At 39.7% G+C, this 15,067-nt stretch overlaps 4 protein-coding genes and 2 long non-coding RNA genes across 6 annotated transcripts; 2 read left to right on the forward strand and 4 right to left on the reverse strand.

The window, feature by feature from the left end:
• The first annotated feature begins 47 nt into the window (after positions 1-47).
• LOC144210604 (histone H4) lies at positions 48-496 on the forward strand. The gene has a single exon (XM_077737350.1). The coding sequence runs from the start codon at positions 132-134 to the stop codon at positions 441-443; it is 312 nt and encodes a 103-aa protein (XP_077593476.1). The 5' UTR covers positions 48-131; the 3' UTR covers positions 444-496.
• Positions 497-575: 79 nt separating this feature from the next.
• On the reverse strand, positions 576-1,176 carry LOC144210504 (histone H2A-like). Its single transcript, XM_077737217.1, has one exon. It carries the CDS (start codon positions 1,174-1,176, stop codon positions 790-792), a length of 387 nt encoding a protein of 128 aa, XP_077593343.1. The 3' UTR covers positions 576-789.
• A 399-nt stretch (positions 1,177-1,575) lies between these two features.
• LOC144210508 (histone H4) lies at positions 1,576-1,927 on the reverse strand. Its single transcript, XM_077737220.1, has one exon. The coding sequence runs from the start codon at positions 1,888-1,890 to the stop codon at positions 1,579-1,581; it is 312 nt and encodes a 103-aa protein (XP_077593346.1). The 5' UTR covers positions 1,891-1,927; the 3' UTR covers positions 1,576-1,578.
• A 2,323-nt stretch (positions 1,928-4,250) lies between these two features.
• On the forward strand, positions 4,251-7,799 carry arid6 (AT-rich interaction domain 6). The gene is made up of 6 exons (XM_077738172.1): positions 4,251-4,415; positions 5,121-5,283; positions 5,427-5,479; positions 5,567-5,664; positions 5,751-5,910; positions 6,225-7,799. Exons 1-6 carry the CDS (start codon positions 4,407-4,409, stop codon positions 7,491-7,493), a joined length of 1,752 nt encoding a protein of 583 aa, XP_077594298.1. The 5' UTR covers positions 4,251-4,406; the 3' UTR covers positions 7,494-7,799.
• A 2,786-nt stretch (positions 7,800-10,585) lies between these two features.
• Positions 10,586-12,917, reverse strand: LOC144210784 (uncharacterized). Its single transcript, XR_013329458.1, has 3 exons — positions 12,828-12,917; positions 12,461-12,692; positions 10,586-11,789 (listed from the first exon to the last, which is right to left on the reverse strand). It is a non-coding gene; the product is annotated as an uncharacterized LOC144210784 (long non-coding RNA).
• A 155-nt stretch (positions 12,918-13,072) lies between these two features.
• LOC144210737 (uncharacterized) lies at positions 13,073-15,004 on the reverse strand. The gene is made up of 4 exons (XR_013329446.1): positions 13,827-15,004; positions 13,536-13,599; positions 13,249-13,363; positions 13,073-13,180 (listed from the first exon to the last, which is right to left on the reverse strand). It is a non-coding gene; the product is annotated as an uncharacterized LOC144210737 (long non-coding RNA).
• Between the last annotated feature and the right edge of the window lie 63 nt (positions 15,005-15,067).

Genomic DNA, 15,067 nt, shown 5'->3' on the forward strand with positions numbered 1-15,067 from the left:
CGTAGAGCGCTGGGCGGCACAAGAGGGTAGAGACTGCCTTCTGTCCTCTAACACGTCCTCAAAAGTTCCATACAAATAACCATAGGGTATTTCCATTAGTCACTCACAGTTCTATTTACTAGTATCTGAAAATGTCTGGCAGAGGAAAGGGTGGAAAAGGTCTCGGCAAAGGGGGCGCTAAGCGTCATCGCAAAGTCCTCCGGGATAACATCCAGGGTATTACCAAGCCCGCCATTCGCCGTCTGGCTCGCCGCGGCGGAGTCAAGCGTATCTCGGGTCTCATTTATGAAGAGACCCGTGGTGTGCTTAAGGTCTTCCTGGAGAATGTGATCCGGGACGCCGTCACCTATACCGAGCACGCTAAGAGAAAGACCGTCACCGCCATGGATGTGGTTTACGCCCTCAAGAGACAAGGCCGTACTCTGTACGGTTTCGGCGGTTAGATTTGCAATCTAAACTACAAAACGGTCCTTTTAAGGGCCACACACTTATTAAACTGAAGGCCTATCTCCACTGGTCCGATTGTTTATACTGCAACAACAATAGGAAAGAAAGTCCAACACAGGAAAGACATGTCCTTATTGAGAATTGGTCACGTACATTTTAATAATTCTAACAAATACAAAGTAACATAAAAGCCAATATCTTAATAAATCTGTAGACTTTTAAGAAAAATGGATTAAGGCAATGATGGTTTACAGGTATCTTACATCAAGAAATAGAAATATCTCAAAGATTTGTAGGTGGCTCTGAAAAGAGCCGTTGGTGAGCTAAATGTACTAAAGAGCTTCACTTGGATGGCTTAACTTTTTCGGTCTTCTTAGGCAGTAAAACAGCCTGGATGTTGGGCAATACGCCGCCCTGTGCGATGGTAACACGGCCTAGAAGTTTGTTGAGCTCTTCGTCATTGCGGACAGCCAATTGTAGATGACGGGGAATGATTCTAGTCTTCTTGTTGTCCCGGGCGGCGTTGCCGGCGAGCTCCAAGATTTCAGCGGTGAGATACTCGAGCACGGCCGCCATGTAAACAGGGGCGCCTGCACCGATTCGCTCGCCGTAGTTACCTTTACGGAGGAGTCTGTGCACACGGCCCACGGGGAATTGAAGCCCGGCACGGGAAGAACGAGTCTTCGGCTTCGCCTTGATCTTTCCGCCTGTTTTGCCACGGCCAGACATGATTAAAAAATGATATTCTTAGATAAGGTTTTCCCCACACTAAATCGGACGAGTACAGTGGCTACAGAGTGGTTTGTATTTATATACATGTAATAACGTGCTGTGATTGGCTAGCTCTGGTACTGAGAAGGTTGACCAATCAGCGATTAGATGTGATCATGTTCTTTTTTGGTTTTTCTTGTTATACGTTGTGTCCCAAAAGTAATCGCCATTATAGTAACGTACCATTAGAGTGGTTTAATGACGAATGAAATGAGATACAAATTAATACGGACGCTTCACATGTGCAGATACCGGGATTGGCACATTGGAAATACATCAATATATAAGTAGGAATGAGCCTTCAGTTAAGAATGTATTGGCCCTTAAAAGGGCCTTTAAGTTTTACTGTGGAATACGAATTTAACCGCCGAAGCCGTACAGAGTGCGGCCTTGACGCTTAAGGGCGTAGACAACATCCATGGCGGTCACAGTCTTCCTCTTGGCATGCTCAGTGTAGGTAACGGCGTCGCGGATAACGTTCTCAAGGAAGACCTTGAGAACACCGCGAGTCTCCTCGTAGATGAGACCAGAGATTCGCTTTACTCCGCCGCGGCGAGCCAAACGGCGAATGGCGGGCTTGGTAATGCCCTGGATGTTATCGCGAAGAACTTTGCGATGACGCTTGGCGCCTCCTTTGCCAAGTCCTTTGCCGCCTTTTCCTCTTCCAGACATGTTGATCTCTGAGAGTTGAGTCAAGTGAGGCAACTCAGACTTTGCCTCTGGTTTTATCGAACGTTTGAGGACGTGTTGGAGGACAGCGACAGCCTTTCCCTTATAGTACCGCCCAGTGCTTTGAACCTAGTCATGGTTTTGAGGCCATCTAGTGGAAATGAGGAGAATTGAACTTCCCTTAAACCCTGCAAATATTTAAAACTTTCAACGTGCGTATGAGATATGTTCTTTAATATTTTACAAAAACTATGAGAAAACATTAGATTTAGGGCAAGGAAAAGAGGGAGAAAAGTCCTATGTGACGTCATGGGTTGTTATGTGGCAGTTAAGCATCTTTGGAATTGGGAGTGGCACCAAATGAAATGAATCTAGCACACAGATATTCTGGCATTCTGTTGTACTCGTTACAAAAGACCAATTAAGACAATTTTAAAATGTGTGGCCACGTCTGAGAGCGCTATGACTGTCATTATATAATTAGGTGACTTGCTTGACTTCCTGGATTCCATGAAATTAGTTACATGGCCACACCAGCAATCCTATAGACATTAGGGAGGGGTGTACATCTCATCTCATGTCATTTTATGAACCGGTCTATCTTCATTGGGGTCGTGGAGGGTGCTGGAGCCTATCCCAGCTGACTCCAGGCCAGAGGCACTCTGAATCGGTGGCCAGCTGATCGCAAGGCAAAAAGAGACGAACATTTTTTTGTGGAATGTGGGAGGAAATCGGAATACCCGGAGGAAACCGACGCAGGCCCGGGGAGAACATGCAAACTCCTGTAATCCTAAAACAAGGTTGCAATTACAAGCAGGTCTTAGATGAGGAATTCAAAGAAGCGCAATGCAAAATTAGCACGAAGCACCACATTGAATGTTACCGAGCAGACTCGGGCTACGGATGTCATATTTGCTGTCAACATTCAGAATGCTGATTGCTGTTCAGTGTTAGCAAATGTGAAATTTGGATTCTCATGAGGCAGTTAGCGAGAAATCTTGTTTTTATTCCGTTGAGTTGGTCTCTGAAAATGTATCTGAGAAGTCAAAGGTCACCCAAAAAATACCGTGTCAATATTACATCACAAAAGGTGTCTGATGGATTAATTTATCATTCCCACAATTCCTAGCAACTAAAACATTTAAGAAAAAAGAGCGTACATTTCAGTTTCCGACCACTATTTGCACATATATCATTTGTTTTTTCCTCAGATGTTTCCCTGGCTGTTAATGCTCACATTTCACTGCCATTGACGGCTTTTCTTTTTGCCTTTTTCAGTTTTTAAAGGAAAATCTTTAGTTCAAACGTACCTTTGTGCGTCACCCAATCAAGTTTCTTGTCAAACTGGCTGAGCCGTGTGACATGCAATTGCATGTTGACATTTTTACCTGACGATAAATATCAGTGCACTTTTAGGAAAAATATCTGCAACCCAATTGGAATGATGACTAATAATGTCAGCCATACCTGTAAAAAAAACAACAACACCCAATTCATTTCATTCTTATTTTTTTCTTTCATATTTATATCATAATTGTCAAAAATACTTTATTCTATTTCCTTTATTCTTTCACTTGTTTAACTTATTAATACTGATTTAAAATTGAAATGGTTTCTTTTCATTTCTATATTTTATCTCCCCATCTCTACTTTTTTGTGTTTATTTTGATTTATTGATAATAACATAACAGCATAAAAAGAATATACAACCATTTCTTAAGATCTATAAATTCCACATTTTTATTTTAATTAAAACTAACAAAATCCCCCACAAACCCAACTATGATTATAACTTTACAGCCAATTAAACTCTCCAAAATCAACAAATTAGTATTTCATCACTTTGTCAAACTTCTGCATAACTGCCAGTCAATCAAGTATATTTTATTATTTTCTTTACAATTGTAACCTAAGCAATACGTAACCATTTGGCAGAAAACCAAAAATTAATGCTTTTTTCTTCTTCTTTTTCAACATTTTTTTTTCAAATCAGCTAATTATGACAAATTAAACAATCAAATTAGAAACCGAATGTCTTATACAATCTCATCGCAACGAAACAAAAATAGACGGGAGCTGTTGAAATGCAGCATTTCCTGTTTATGCGAGGATAATTGCCATCATTAATATGACTACATGACAGGGCAAGTTACCCTACCAAGTATCGACATAGCCATCTGTCTTTTCCATCAGCCCAATATCTTCACATTTCATCAAATCTTCATGCTTTCCCGTGACAATATGAGCGCAACATTTGGTGAACGACGCCAAACCGGCCACTATAGGCCACTTCTGTTGCAAAATTGCGCCACGCGGCCAATTTCGGCCCCATAGTCGTTTGGGGAGCCGGTCGGACCGGTCGAACCGTCCAAATCTCAGAAATGCGTTGAAGTAGTCGGACTCAGTTGTGCCGTTAAATATTTGCAAACGACTGCCGAGAGTAGCGGGTGTGCGTTTTAGCGAATTGGTTTTGGTTTTGGATGGCATGCGGTTCTGATTAATCAGCATCTTTGTTCGTGATGGAAATGGTGAGTTCAGAAAGTGTGTTATGACTTTTTGTTCGATTATATTAATAAGAAATTGATTTTCAGGTCAGTCGAAATTTAGGATTTCTTTTCTTCATCAGGTCCATCCAATTTTACAATAAACGGCAAACATTAGATTGAAGTAACTGGATAATTTTATCAATTTTTTTCCGCAGTTTCTGAAAATGTTAACAGACAAGTTGAGATTTGTTCAAATATCCGTGATTTGGAGCAAGAATTTTGGATTTAGGGCGACAAAAAGACTAAACAAATGAAATCAATAGGGTAATAAGAGGAGTACTGTGGGGAGTAATATTTTTTTATGATGATATTCACCAACTTTACATGTTTTATGAAGAAAAGAAATTAGGGAAAAAAGGAAGGTTCTAATTGGTCAAGATTGGGGTTGATTATTTGGTAAGAGTTCAAATTTTGGGGAACATTTATGGTTGCAGGAATTTGAATTTGGGTAAAAAGATCATGTTTTTTTTTGCTGAAAATTGGAGTTTGCACTTGGCTTAAATGGAGTCAAAGAGCGGTTACATACTTTTAAAATTCTTGAAGGGCGATGAATAACCTATGAAAGCACCCATTGATGCAGCCACATTGCAGCTGTCTCACACCTGATTTATGTAAAGTTATTTCTTAGAAGGAACCAGAACAATGGTCCTTTTGTCCAAACATTTAATTTTCTCTTGCTTTTCTCAGGCACACATTGCCAAGACTCACATTCGAGTATCAGGGGTACTGGAGGACCGCCGTAGGGAATTGGTTGGCATGAGTGAAGAGGCCTTCCTGAAGAATCTCTACCTTTTCATGAAGAAGCGAGATACACCCATTGAGAGGATTCCTCATTTGGGCTTCAAACAAAGTAATTAAGCCCTTTTGGAATTGTCATGAAACAAAAATGGACAAGTGAAATCTTTCTAATGTCAGCAGAAAATGCCTAAAAATCAATCTTTTAACCTTTTTCTACTGCTTCAATGTATTCATGCTTATGTTGTTTCTCCGCAGTTGACCTATTTTTGATGTTCAAGACAGTCAGGGATTTGGGAGGCTACCACCAGGTGACTTTTATCTTCATATGACTCATGTAGCTAAATTTGAATTTCCAAATAAAGCTTTGAGAGATTAATGAGATTTTGTTTGGACAGGTGACTGCTCAACAGCTCTGGAAGCAGGTCTACAACTCACTTGGGGGGAACCCTCGCAGCACAAGCGCCGCCACCTGTACCCGCCGTCATTATGAAAAGTGAGTAAAAAAAGGGCACTAGGAGGGAGGGGGTACACTCTTATATACGTATCAGGTTCTAATGTTTACTGGGGTGTCCCAAAAAGGCTGCTTCTGGCGTACGAGTGCCACCTGAAGGGAATGCCGATGAACTTGGTGTCGGCACATGCGGTGGAGCACTACCACCATCACGGATACGGCGTGGACGACATGGACGGTCCCAGACCGGCTAAACGCAAGATGATGTCACTGCCATTGCACCATCAGGTGGGTCAAATGACCATTTCCATTTGGTGAAACAAACTACTTATGCCCATTTAATTAATTTAAGGATGGTAAATCAAGTCATCAGACACCATCTTCTGAGACAACGACTAATTTTATAATAATTACTACTACCTTTGTTGTTATGGCTGCCATTCTGTTGAGCAACCAAATTAAATCATTCTCTATTCAATAAACCTTTCACACCATTGTGAAAGGGTGATTAAAGCACACATTTAAATGGCATTGACGACTCAGAACAGACCCACTAAACTGGTTCATCATCATACTTATATGTTTCCACTTTACGTCCACAGAATCATCCCAACCTCCCACCAGGTCCTCACCACAGCATCTTTCCTCTCCAACTCCACCCACCCCATTACTATCACCCAAGCCCCCCCATTTTGCCACCATACGTCCCCATGTCCGGTTCCATGTTGTCTTCACACAGACCTCAGATAGCCCCCCCGCCCAAACTACCCTTTCCCCCTTGCGGTCCGGCCACAGCCAATGGAGTCAGGCCCCTGGAGCACTTACGCTTCCTATCCGAGCAGTACAAGTCTTCATCTGGACTGAGCGAGCCCCTCAACCTTAGCATTAAAGCGGAAAGTCAAATGGTGGAGAAGAATCCTAAATCCTCATTCTCCCCACTCCTGGCCCACAAGACCCCAAAGTTTCTGAACACGCCCTCTTCACTGTATAAGCAACTGTACTCGCAGGGAGAGAGGAAAATGAAGACGGATGAGGCGGCTACAGTGGAGGTCAAAACCAGGGAGGACAACGTGGTTGACCTGACCTCCAGCAGTAGCCCAGAATATGACGCTTCCCTAAAAATGCGGAGCGACAACGACCGTATCTACAAAACCAATCAGAGTCCAATAGAGTACGAGAGTCAGACAGAAGATCAAGAAAGTTCAGTGGCGGACAGACGAAACATCAATCACACTCTGCCCATCCCACCTCGCGAAAACAATGGCAAAATGGAGATCGAAATCCCCTTGTCGGTTTTCCATAACTGGCTGCGGACGTATGGCCAGCCTGGAGCCACCCATGACCCCAAGATGCTACCTCACCTCTTGCAGGAGGCAGCACAAAGAAGCAAAAACATGCCACCAGCACCATTAGCATTTCACCCAAACTTTCAGCAGCTAAACATCAAAGATCTCAGGGTGCCCAGCAGAAAAGCACCAAGTCCAAAGTCCACTGACAAAGTGTCTGCTTTGCATCACGTCCATAGTCTAAATTCTTTTACCAGCTACAGGGCACCTACACCTTCCTCAAGTGCTTCTGAACCCAGCGGTAGTTTAGAGGCTTCTCAGTTTTCCCATCCAGAAGTTACGTCATCTAGTGGGCCCAAAACCTTTTCTTATTGGGAGGCCTCTACCAAGGACAGGGAACCAACACAGAGCCCAAGCCCAATTCCGCAGGACCTGACTATGACAACAAGCCGTCACAGAGACGCCGATCTGGATAAGAAGGCGACAGAGATGAACAACTTGTCATCAACCACAATGAATTCCACGCTGCATCTTACTAGTGAAGAGGTGATGAAGTTAAAAAAAATCATCTCTGGCTCCACGTGACACTTATTATGAAGGACATGTAAATATTGTACAGCGAACACATCCAAAGCGTGAAGTTAAATTAGCCTTCAAAAACTGTGACTTTATAACATGGTGCAGCAACGAGTACAGAGATGGAATTTTACAATACCCTTTGTTTTTCCTCTGCTCTTGGTCAACAAATAAGAGACATTGACTCGTAATTACACTGTAAAAAAACAACACATTTTGGATTAAAAAAATAAATAAATAACCTACACTCAAGCATGAACGGGTTAACTGAATGTATATTGCAAGATGTAAATAAAGCCTGAACTGATTTGCCAATGTCTTTGGATGCAAATAACTAGTGTTGCAAGATGGCACTAAAATTACATCATCTGTATCGAGAAGGCAGAAAAAAATACATTGTGAAATGCCTTGCACTGAAAACAGCAACGTGGCAAATACTTTACAGTCAAGTGAGTGGGTAGTAATTTAGTATTAAGAAAAAGAAGTGTGTTTTTATGTTATTTTATATATATTTTTTAATTTAATAGTTGAGCCCCAGCCAATTACAAATGTGAACATTGCAATTGCTGAATTGAAAACTCATTTTAAGTCTGATTTAATACCAATAAAATATTAATTTCTATTCATTTTCATGTGTCTTTCTCACGGCAACAGAAAATCAAAGGCCTTCCATCAAGATGCCAAACTTGTGACTCAGGTGACAGGTAATTACTATGTACCCTGTTAATTACTGATGCAAAGCAAAACAACTATCATCGCCTTATTTAATTGACAGTTGCATTATAATTCGGGGATTTTCATCAGCACACAAACAGCCCATTGGCTTGGCTCCCCCAGAATGTCATTGCGTTCCAAGCATACAAGTGCAAAATGAATGTTTTTTTTTTGTCCTATGTGTTTTTACAAAAGTTTCTTACATTTGCATTAACTCCTTCTGAGGTTATGTTTGCCTTGGGATTTTTTTTGTAACTTGATTCTAGACAAGGCAGTCGACTGGTTAGACTGTCCATTCAGTTTTGAGATTGAGTGTTTAATCCCTAGTAGGCTCCGACATTCCTGTTTGAAGTTTTTGTGTACTTTCCCCTGGCCTATGTGGGTTTTATCTAGGTAAACTGGCTTTGGGAGCATAATACACTCATCTGGCGGAAAGTTTAGAACGAATTGTTTCACAAAAAGGACTATTTTGTTTGTCAATTTGAAAGCATTGATGCCGTATTGTGAACTGAAATTAGACTGACAAGCATTGAATGGAAAAAATATCAATAAGAAAAATAGTGATCTTATCCAGATCTAAATCACTTAAACTAGCAACTAAATTTACCATCAAAACAAAGTACTACATTACCCATAAAAGAGTACATTCTTACATTCACTATAGTAATTCCCAGTAGAAGTGAGTGGGGGCCAAAATAACAATATCAAAAGCAATGATGTACATTCTCTGATATTTCTTAAGTATGAGTTCAAAATGTATGCACTCTGGATATTGTAATTTTGTAGCATGTCGTATTTAAGCCTCCATGTATTGGTGTCGTGTCAATTTCATTTGGCCATAGCTGATGTTTCCAGAATTAAAATTCAGGGCGAGGTGAATGTGATAAAGGGTGGATGAATAGTCTGAATTTTAAATGTCATGGAGGAAAAAGAATGTCGCAGGGTGCAGTTGGAGATTTGTTCTCAACGACTCCATTAAAGTTATTCAGCATCAATCCAGCAATTGTGCACCGCGCCCTTTATGATACCTGTAATTAGTGTGCTTCGTGTGTGTGCAATGTGGGCCACATAAAAAAGCCCAGTAATTAACTAATAGTTGACTAGCGTCCAAGTGCAGCCACAATACACTTCTTTATCTTCCATAAATGCAATGTAAATTATGGAAAGAAAACCGGAATCACCAGCAGAGGCTGTGCCCAATTAAAAATAGTGTCAAGGTGTGTTTATGTGACATATAAGAGTGATGAAATTGTATGTATATATGTTTTGAATTTGTGTTTGGTGGAATTCCATCAGATTCTTTAAAATAAGTTTTGGGAAACGGACAAGGAATTCCTTTGTATAATGTGATGGCACCTCAGGCAGAGAGTGTCACGATGACAGTGTAACAATGCAAACAATTATAAATAAATGTCATAATTAACCAGCTTCGTGGCATTTGGAATTGTTTGGAAGTACAGCTCGTACCTTTTATTTAATTGACTTAATTGCCATGTTGCCTCAGAGAGAGAGGCTAATCTTGGGGAAACCGAAGCAAATCGTCTGATGCCAATACGTAATAAAAGCTTGATACAAGTCTCCTTTATGGGAACGAGTTAAACGGCAAACGGCCTATTGTTTATAATAGCAATATTTTGGTGGGGTTTTACAGTATATTTTTCCACTGAAATCCAACTAATTGTCAACACAGTCTAATAATCTATACATCAACTGTCAAACTGTACATTTTAGGGTAATTTTACCATATGTGCGTCATGTCCTTATAAACAAATTGAAGTGTCAATCTTTAAAGGTCATACAATCTTAACCAAAGTTATTTTAAAACTACTAACTTTTTTTGTCAGTTGAAAGAATATATAAACATTCTGACTTTTTTTCCAAACTATATTTTAAGCCTCAGTGACTTTTTTGTTTCGGTGTCAAAGCAATTTAATACAATAACAATAGTTAAAAATAAATAAATAAATAACCACCCCCAAAAAAATCCTCTCTTATCGCACTCAACATCAAGTATTCGAAATATGTTCCACTGATAGCAGTGTTTGTGAACAGATATTTATCAGCAGGTGAAAATTATGAAAACATATCACCTCAATACCTTTTTATACTTAAGAGGGCATTCATATGATTTATTGCATGCATTAACAGCACTAGACATCCAATCCATTTTGAACTTTAGGCAGTGTATTTACCACAAATTATGATTTGGAGTTAAGAACATCGAACAATGGTCTTACATAAACGCAAATTGGTGTAATATTTTACCGGTATTTCGATGAATCCAATGCGTCATCACTTGTTTGTTGATTTATTTTTCTTGTTGTGTAATCATCCACAATAGCTGAAACATGCAAGGTTACTTCTGAAAAAGGAGTAGAAAGTACAGTTATGTTTTATTTAAGTCATTTTAGTTAGGTATTTAACTGTGAGGCTAAAAGCAAAACAATAATCGGATTAGTTAGATTATAAAATCTATGAGAAGTGAGTACGTAGGCAAGATTTTTATGTTCACAGCAGGTTAATTTTTGACACTAACACTGCTTACTCACCATATGCTATCCTTATGCTTCGTTTATAAGATCTACTATGTTTCTATCTTTTTTTTCCAATTAGTTTGTTTAAATCTCCGAAAAATTAAATGTTGACAAGTTTGTTCAACATATTGTAACCAGGAACTTGTGAGGCATTTACACTATCCGGATAATCTAATTCCACAAATTTATTTTTGGCATTTATTGTCGTCCAATCTCACCAATCCTGATTGTGAGTCAACTTCTGTAGACAAACTTCCCTGGCAACATCTAGAATGTGCATGTGGTAAGCCGAATATAGCCCTAAGTAAAATGTGTGTCACATGTTTCTGTAAAAATAGATCAAAATTCAGGTGCACATCATACTTTTGAGGAAATTATCATTTTGTAATCGAACAATTAAACCTTCAGATAAATTTAAACTAGGAGATAAAATGAATTGGGGGACTATTGTCGTCAATGGCAACCAAAGAGTAATGAGAGGTAATAAAAGATTTGTAATACAAAATAAAATACACAGAACTATTGCAGGTTTGTCTTTTTCAAATTTACTTCTTGAAAATGTATTTTTTTTCAATTCATCAATCATTTAGTTTTTTTTTTTAAATAGTTTTTTTATTTATTACTACTTAATTGATGTTTTTCTCCACAATATTCAGGCAATATGTCTAATGTCAGTCCTTTTATTGGATTTTTTATGCCTTTTTACAAAATAAGAATCTAAGTAAAAAAAAAAAGTACTTTTCTTTAAGCGCTTACTGTACAGCAAAAATATATTACCCACAAAAAGATAGGAATATTTTTCTTTGTGGAGTTAAATCTTGAGAAAGTCAAAGTTCCCTTGAAATGGTTTTAGTGCATTTTAGGTCAGTCATCCTGAAATTTTATCTAAAGCCCATGTACCTTTTAGGGGTAATACTTCATGGTATAAATAAAAAAGGTAACTTAGTGCACTTCACGTGTCCTCTACTTCTGTGAAAATATCATTTAGGAAGTACGTGGATACATGAGTTGGCTCGTCTTGAACCTCCACGCTGTTCTCATCATTGCATATGGATACCTACAACACACATACATACATAAGGGTTTTATTTAATTCTTTATGGGGTACTCATTTAAATACTATAGTTAAATATTATGTGTTATTGGGAGGCTTAAGCAGTGTGTTTTCATTTATTTGTTTTCATTAACATTTTGTTAGTTTATAAAAGCACCTAGAGAAAAATAATATAAAAAAATACTATCATTATTAACACATGTATGGAATATAATTAGTAAAAGTGCATTATCAACCGAGGACATTACATTTGGGCAATGTAGGCCACAATATTTACACGTGTTAATAGAAGTATGGCTGACACAAGGTAAAATATGGCATTCCGGAATGTTTGATGCCAAGTCTTAAATATAATTATTAGGGTTGCACCTATCACAATTAAGCCGAGCCCAGATTTTTTAAAAAGCCAGATTTTTGCCGATCCCAATTCTTTGACAATAACGGCCTACATGAGCCAAAATGCCATGTACACTTATGTCCTTAAATGCCAATGTTGACGAAAGCTGTCCAATTATGAGGCTATTTTCATCCTTCAATGAATTTGACATCTAATCCATTCACACTGGAAACTCATTCATTGCCTGTCCTTCCAGTTTAAATGGATTGGATGTCTCACAATGAATTTCCAGTAAGGAAAATACATAAGAAGTGCGTGAGAGCTGTTTAGTGCTCACCTCATCGACAGAGAAAGAGGGACTGGGAAGTGGCTGTGATGCTGTCGAACAAGGCTCCTCTGAAGTTTGTGAAGCGTCCAGGAGTGGAGGTGTAGCTGGCACTGCGCTTTTCTTTCGCGGCGCGGATTTACTCACATTAGATCGGCGGGTCGCTACTTTTCCCCGACGGGACCCACTGGGTTCAGCGGTTTTGCTTGAGTGAGTCAGGAAGGACAAGAAACCTTTGGGTTTCCTTTGTAAGGGAAAAAGATTATGTCAGTGCCAATGGTGGCCATAGAAATTAAATTTATTTGAATTCTGCTATTGATGAAGTAGGAATATAATGGAAGAATCTGTCTTTATTTGGTTTTCTTGAACATTTCCTCACCTTTTGGGAGAACTTGTTCCAGCTGAAGTCCCCGCGTCTTCACTTCCTCCAGGCGGCGCACGGGGCCTCAGACGTTTCGCACCCGCATTCTGAAATTGAAAGAATGAATAGTGCCATATGGTTACCGATACAAGTATAATTGAAAAACTACCCAATGTAACTTCAGAAGACCTTAAATAAAAATCCCCAAACATCCATGAATGTGAATACCTAGTTGCCCATTTGCACCCCCAATTCTGTCCCCAAGTCATCTTGCATTAATCAATTGAGTTACCATGGCTACACTGCTCTCTCCACAGGGGACATCAGTTAAGGAACCATCCGCCCTTGCAACTGCACTGTCCACAGCAATACTATACAAACAGAGACACTTTTAGACACTAAGCAAGTTATCATGTCAGTGTTTTGGAACAATTCTGACTTGTGCTGCACAGGTGTCTCTGTTTGAGAGGACTGAGTGGAAGGCTCCTCCATTGGGACTTCCATCAGGGACAGGATGAAGAACGGCTCCTCTGGATTTGAAGGCATTGACGGCGCTGAGGTGAGATAAGAGAGACATTTTTCATTACTCTGAATGAATGGAAAGTATAGAATAAGATGCCAAACCCAATTTACACTGGTATTATGTAACACAAATCTTCTCAAATGTTGTGGCATCATATCTTATTACATTTTCATCTCCTCATGTAAAATCTGTCTTTAACTTACTGTCTGGTAATACCGAGAGACCTGTAGAAGTTAGGTTAGATCCTGCACTGGACGCCAATCCTTCCTGTTGACATTGCGTGGGAGAAAATGTAAAATCCATGTTAGGTTTATGGATCCAACATCACTGCAAAGGCCTATGTTGAGGATTCTGACAATTTATGAGCTAAAAGTCATCCTTAACCAAAGTTATTACAATATTACACAAGTGATCACATCTAGGCAATTAGACTGTGAGAGACGCTGCAATAAATAAAAACTATGAGAGAAAAGCAAAACAAAATGCAGATTTACCTGAGTGGATCCCATTTCACTTGCTTCTTTAACTTGATAATCTGCTCCCTCTACTGGTGTCACATGTATACTTGATTGGTTGCCATCACTGATTCCAGAGGTTTCCAAAACTAAATCTGGAAGTGTTCTGTTTAAGAAGTCGATGTTTGGTGTGGAATTTAAAGGACTAGTTGCTGTCTGGTAGTTCTGAGAAGAATCAAGACTGCTCTCTGTTTCCATAGAAACTGATAGTGTTTCATTACTCTGAGCTTCCAGAGAGGGAACTTCTTTACCTGTGTGTGGCAGTACATTCGAAGGTGTTTCCAGTCCATCCTTTGACGGTGTTGCTCTCCCTGGGGACTTGAAACTCGGTTTGAACTTAGGAAGGCGTCGTCGCCTTTGAATTGTTTCTTGAGAGAGTTTTGATGTCTGTGGATCTTTCTTCTCCAAATCACCATCTGAAGGTCTATGATCGTCCGCATTCTTCTTAATACAAGTATTTTTATCTGAAGCGGTCAGACTGGAGTTTAAGTCCTGGATTGGCAGCACTGCTGAAGATTCTGTGCTAAAACTCGGTGAGGAAGTTGGCTGCGTTTCTACTTCAGCTTTTGTTTTGCAAGTGGATTCAAGATCTGAAGATGGACTTATTTCTTTTGTGGTTTGAGATTTAGGAACTGGATTTCTTGCTGTCTGGGATAGATTTGGTTTGACCTTTGGGAATCGACTCCTCCTGGAAACAACTTTTCTCAGATTGTCGGGTAACTCTTGCGAATTACTGTCATGATCTCCAATGGCCAGGGTTGAGTCTTCAGTCTGGGGTTCTTTAACTATTGCATCAGATGGTTCCTCTGAACTACAGCTACTTTGAACTGTTTTACAATCTGTGATCTTTGTTATTCCTGCAGAAAGTCCAGTGTCGGAGCTCACACTCAGAACTGGCACCACAGTTGTAGAGTTCATGGTTTCCCCTTGTTTCTCCATAGAGCAACTTGGCTGTGATACTACTTCAGTTGTTGTTTTGGAAGCAGACTCAAGATCTGAGAATGGACTCATTTCTTTTGTGTTTTGAGCATCAGATAATATGCTTCTTGATTTCTGGGGAAGGTTGGGTTTGGCTTTTGGGATATGACTCCTCCTGGGAATAGCTTTTCTCAGATCGCCAGTTACCCTTTGCAATGTACTGTCCTGATTGCCATTGTCCTGATTCCCATCGTCTTCATCTAAAATTGTTATTGGCTCTTCATCATGTAGTTTTGAGACGA

The sequence above is a fragment of the Stigmatopora nigra genome, chromosome 17 (assembly GCF_051989575.1).
Source record: "Stigmatopora nigra isolate UIUO_SnigA chromosome 17, RoL_Snig_1.1, whole genome shotgun sequence".
Lineage (NCBI taxonomy): Eukaryota > Metazoa > Chordata > Actinopteri > Syngnathiformes > Syngnathidae > Stigmatopora > Stigmatopora nigra.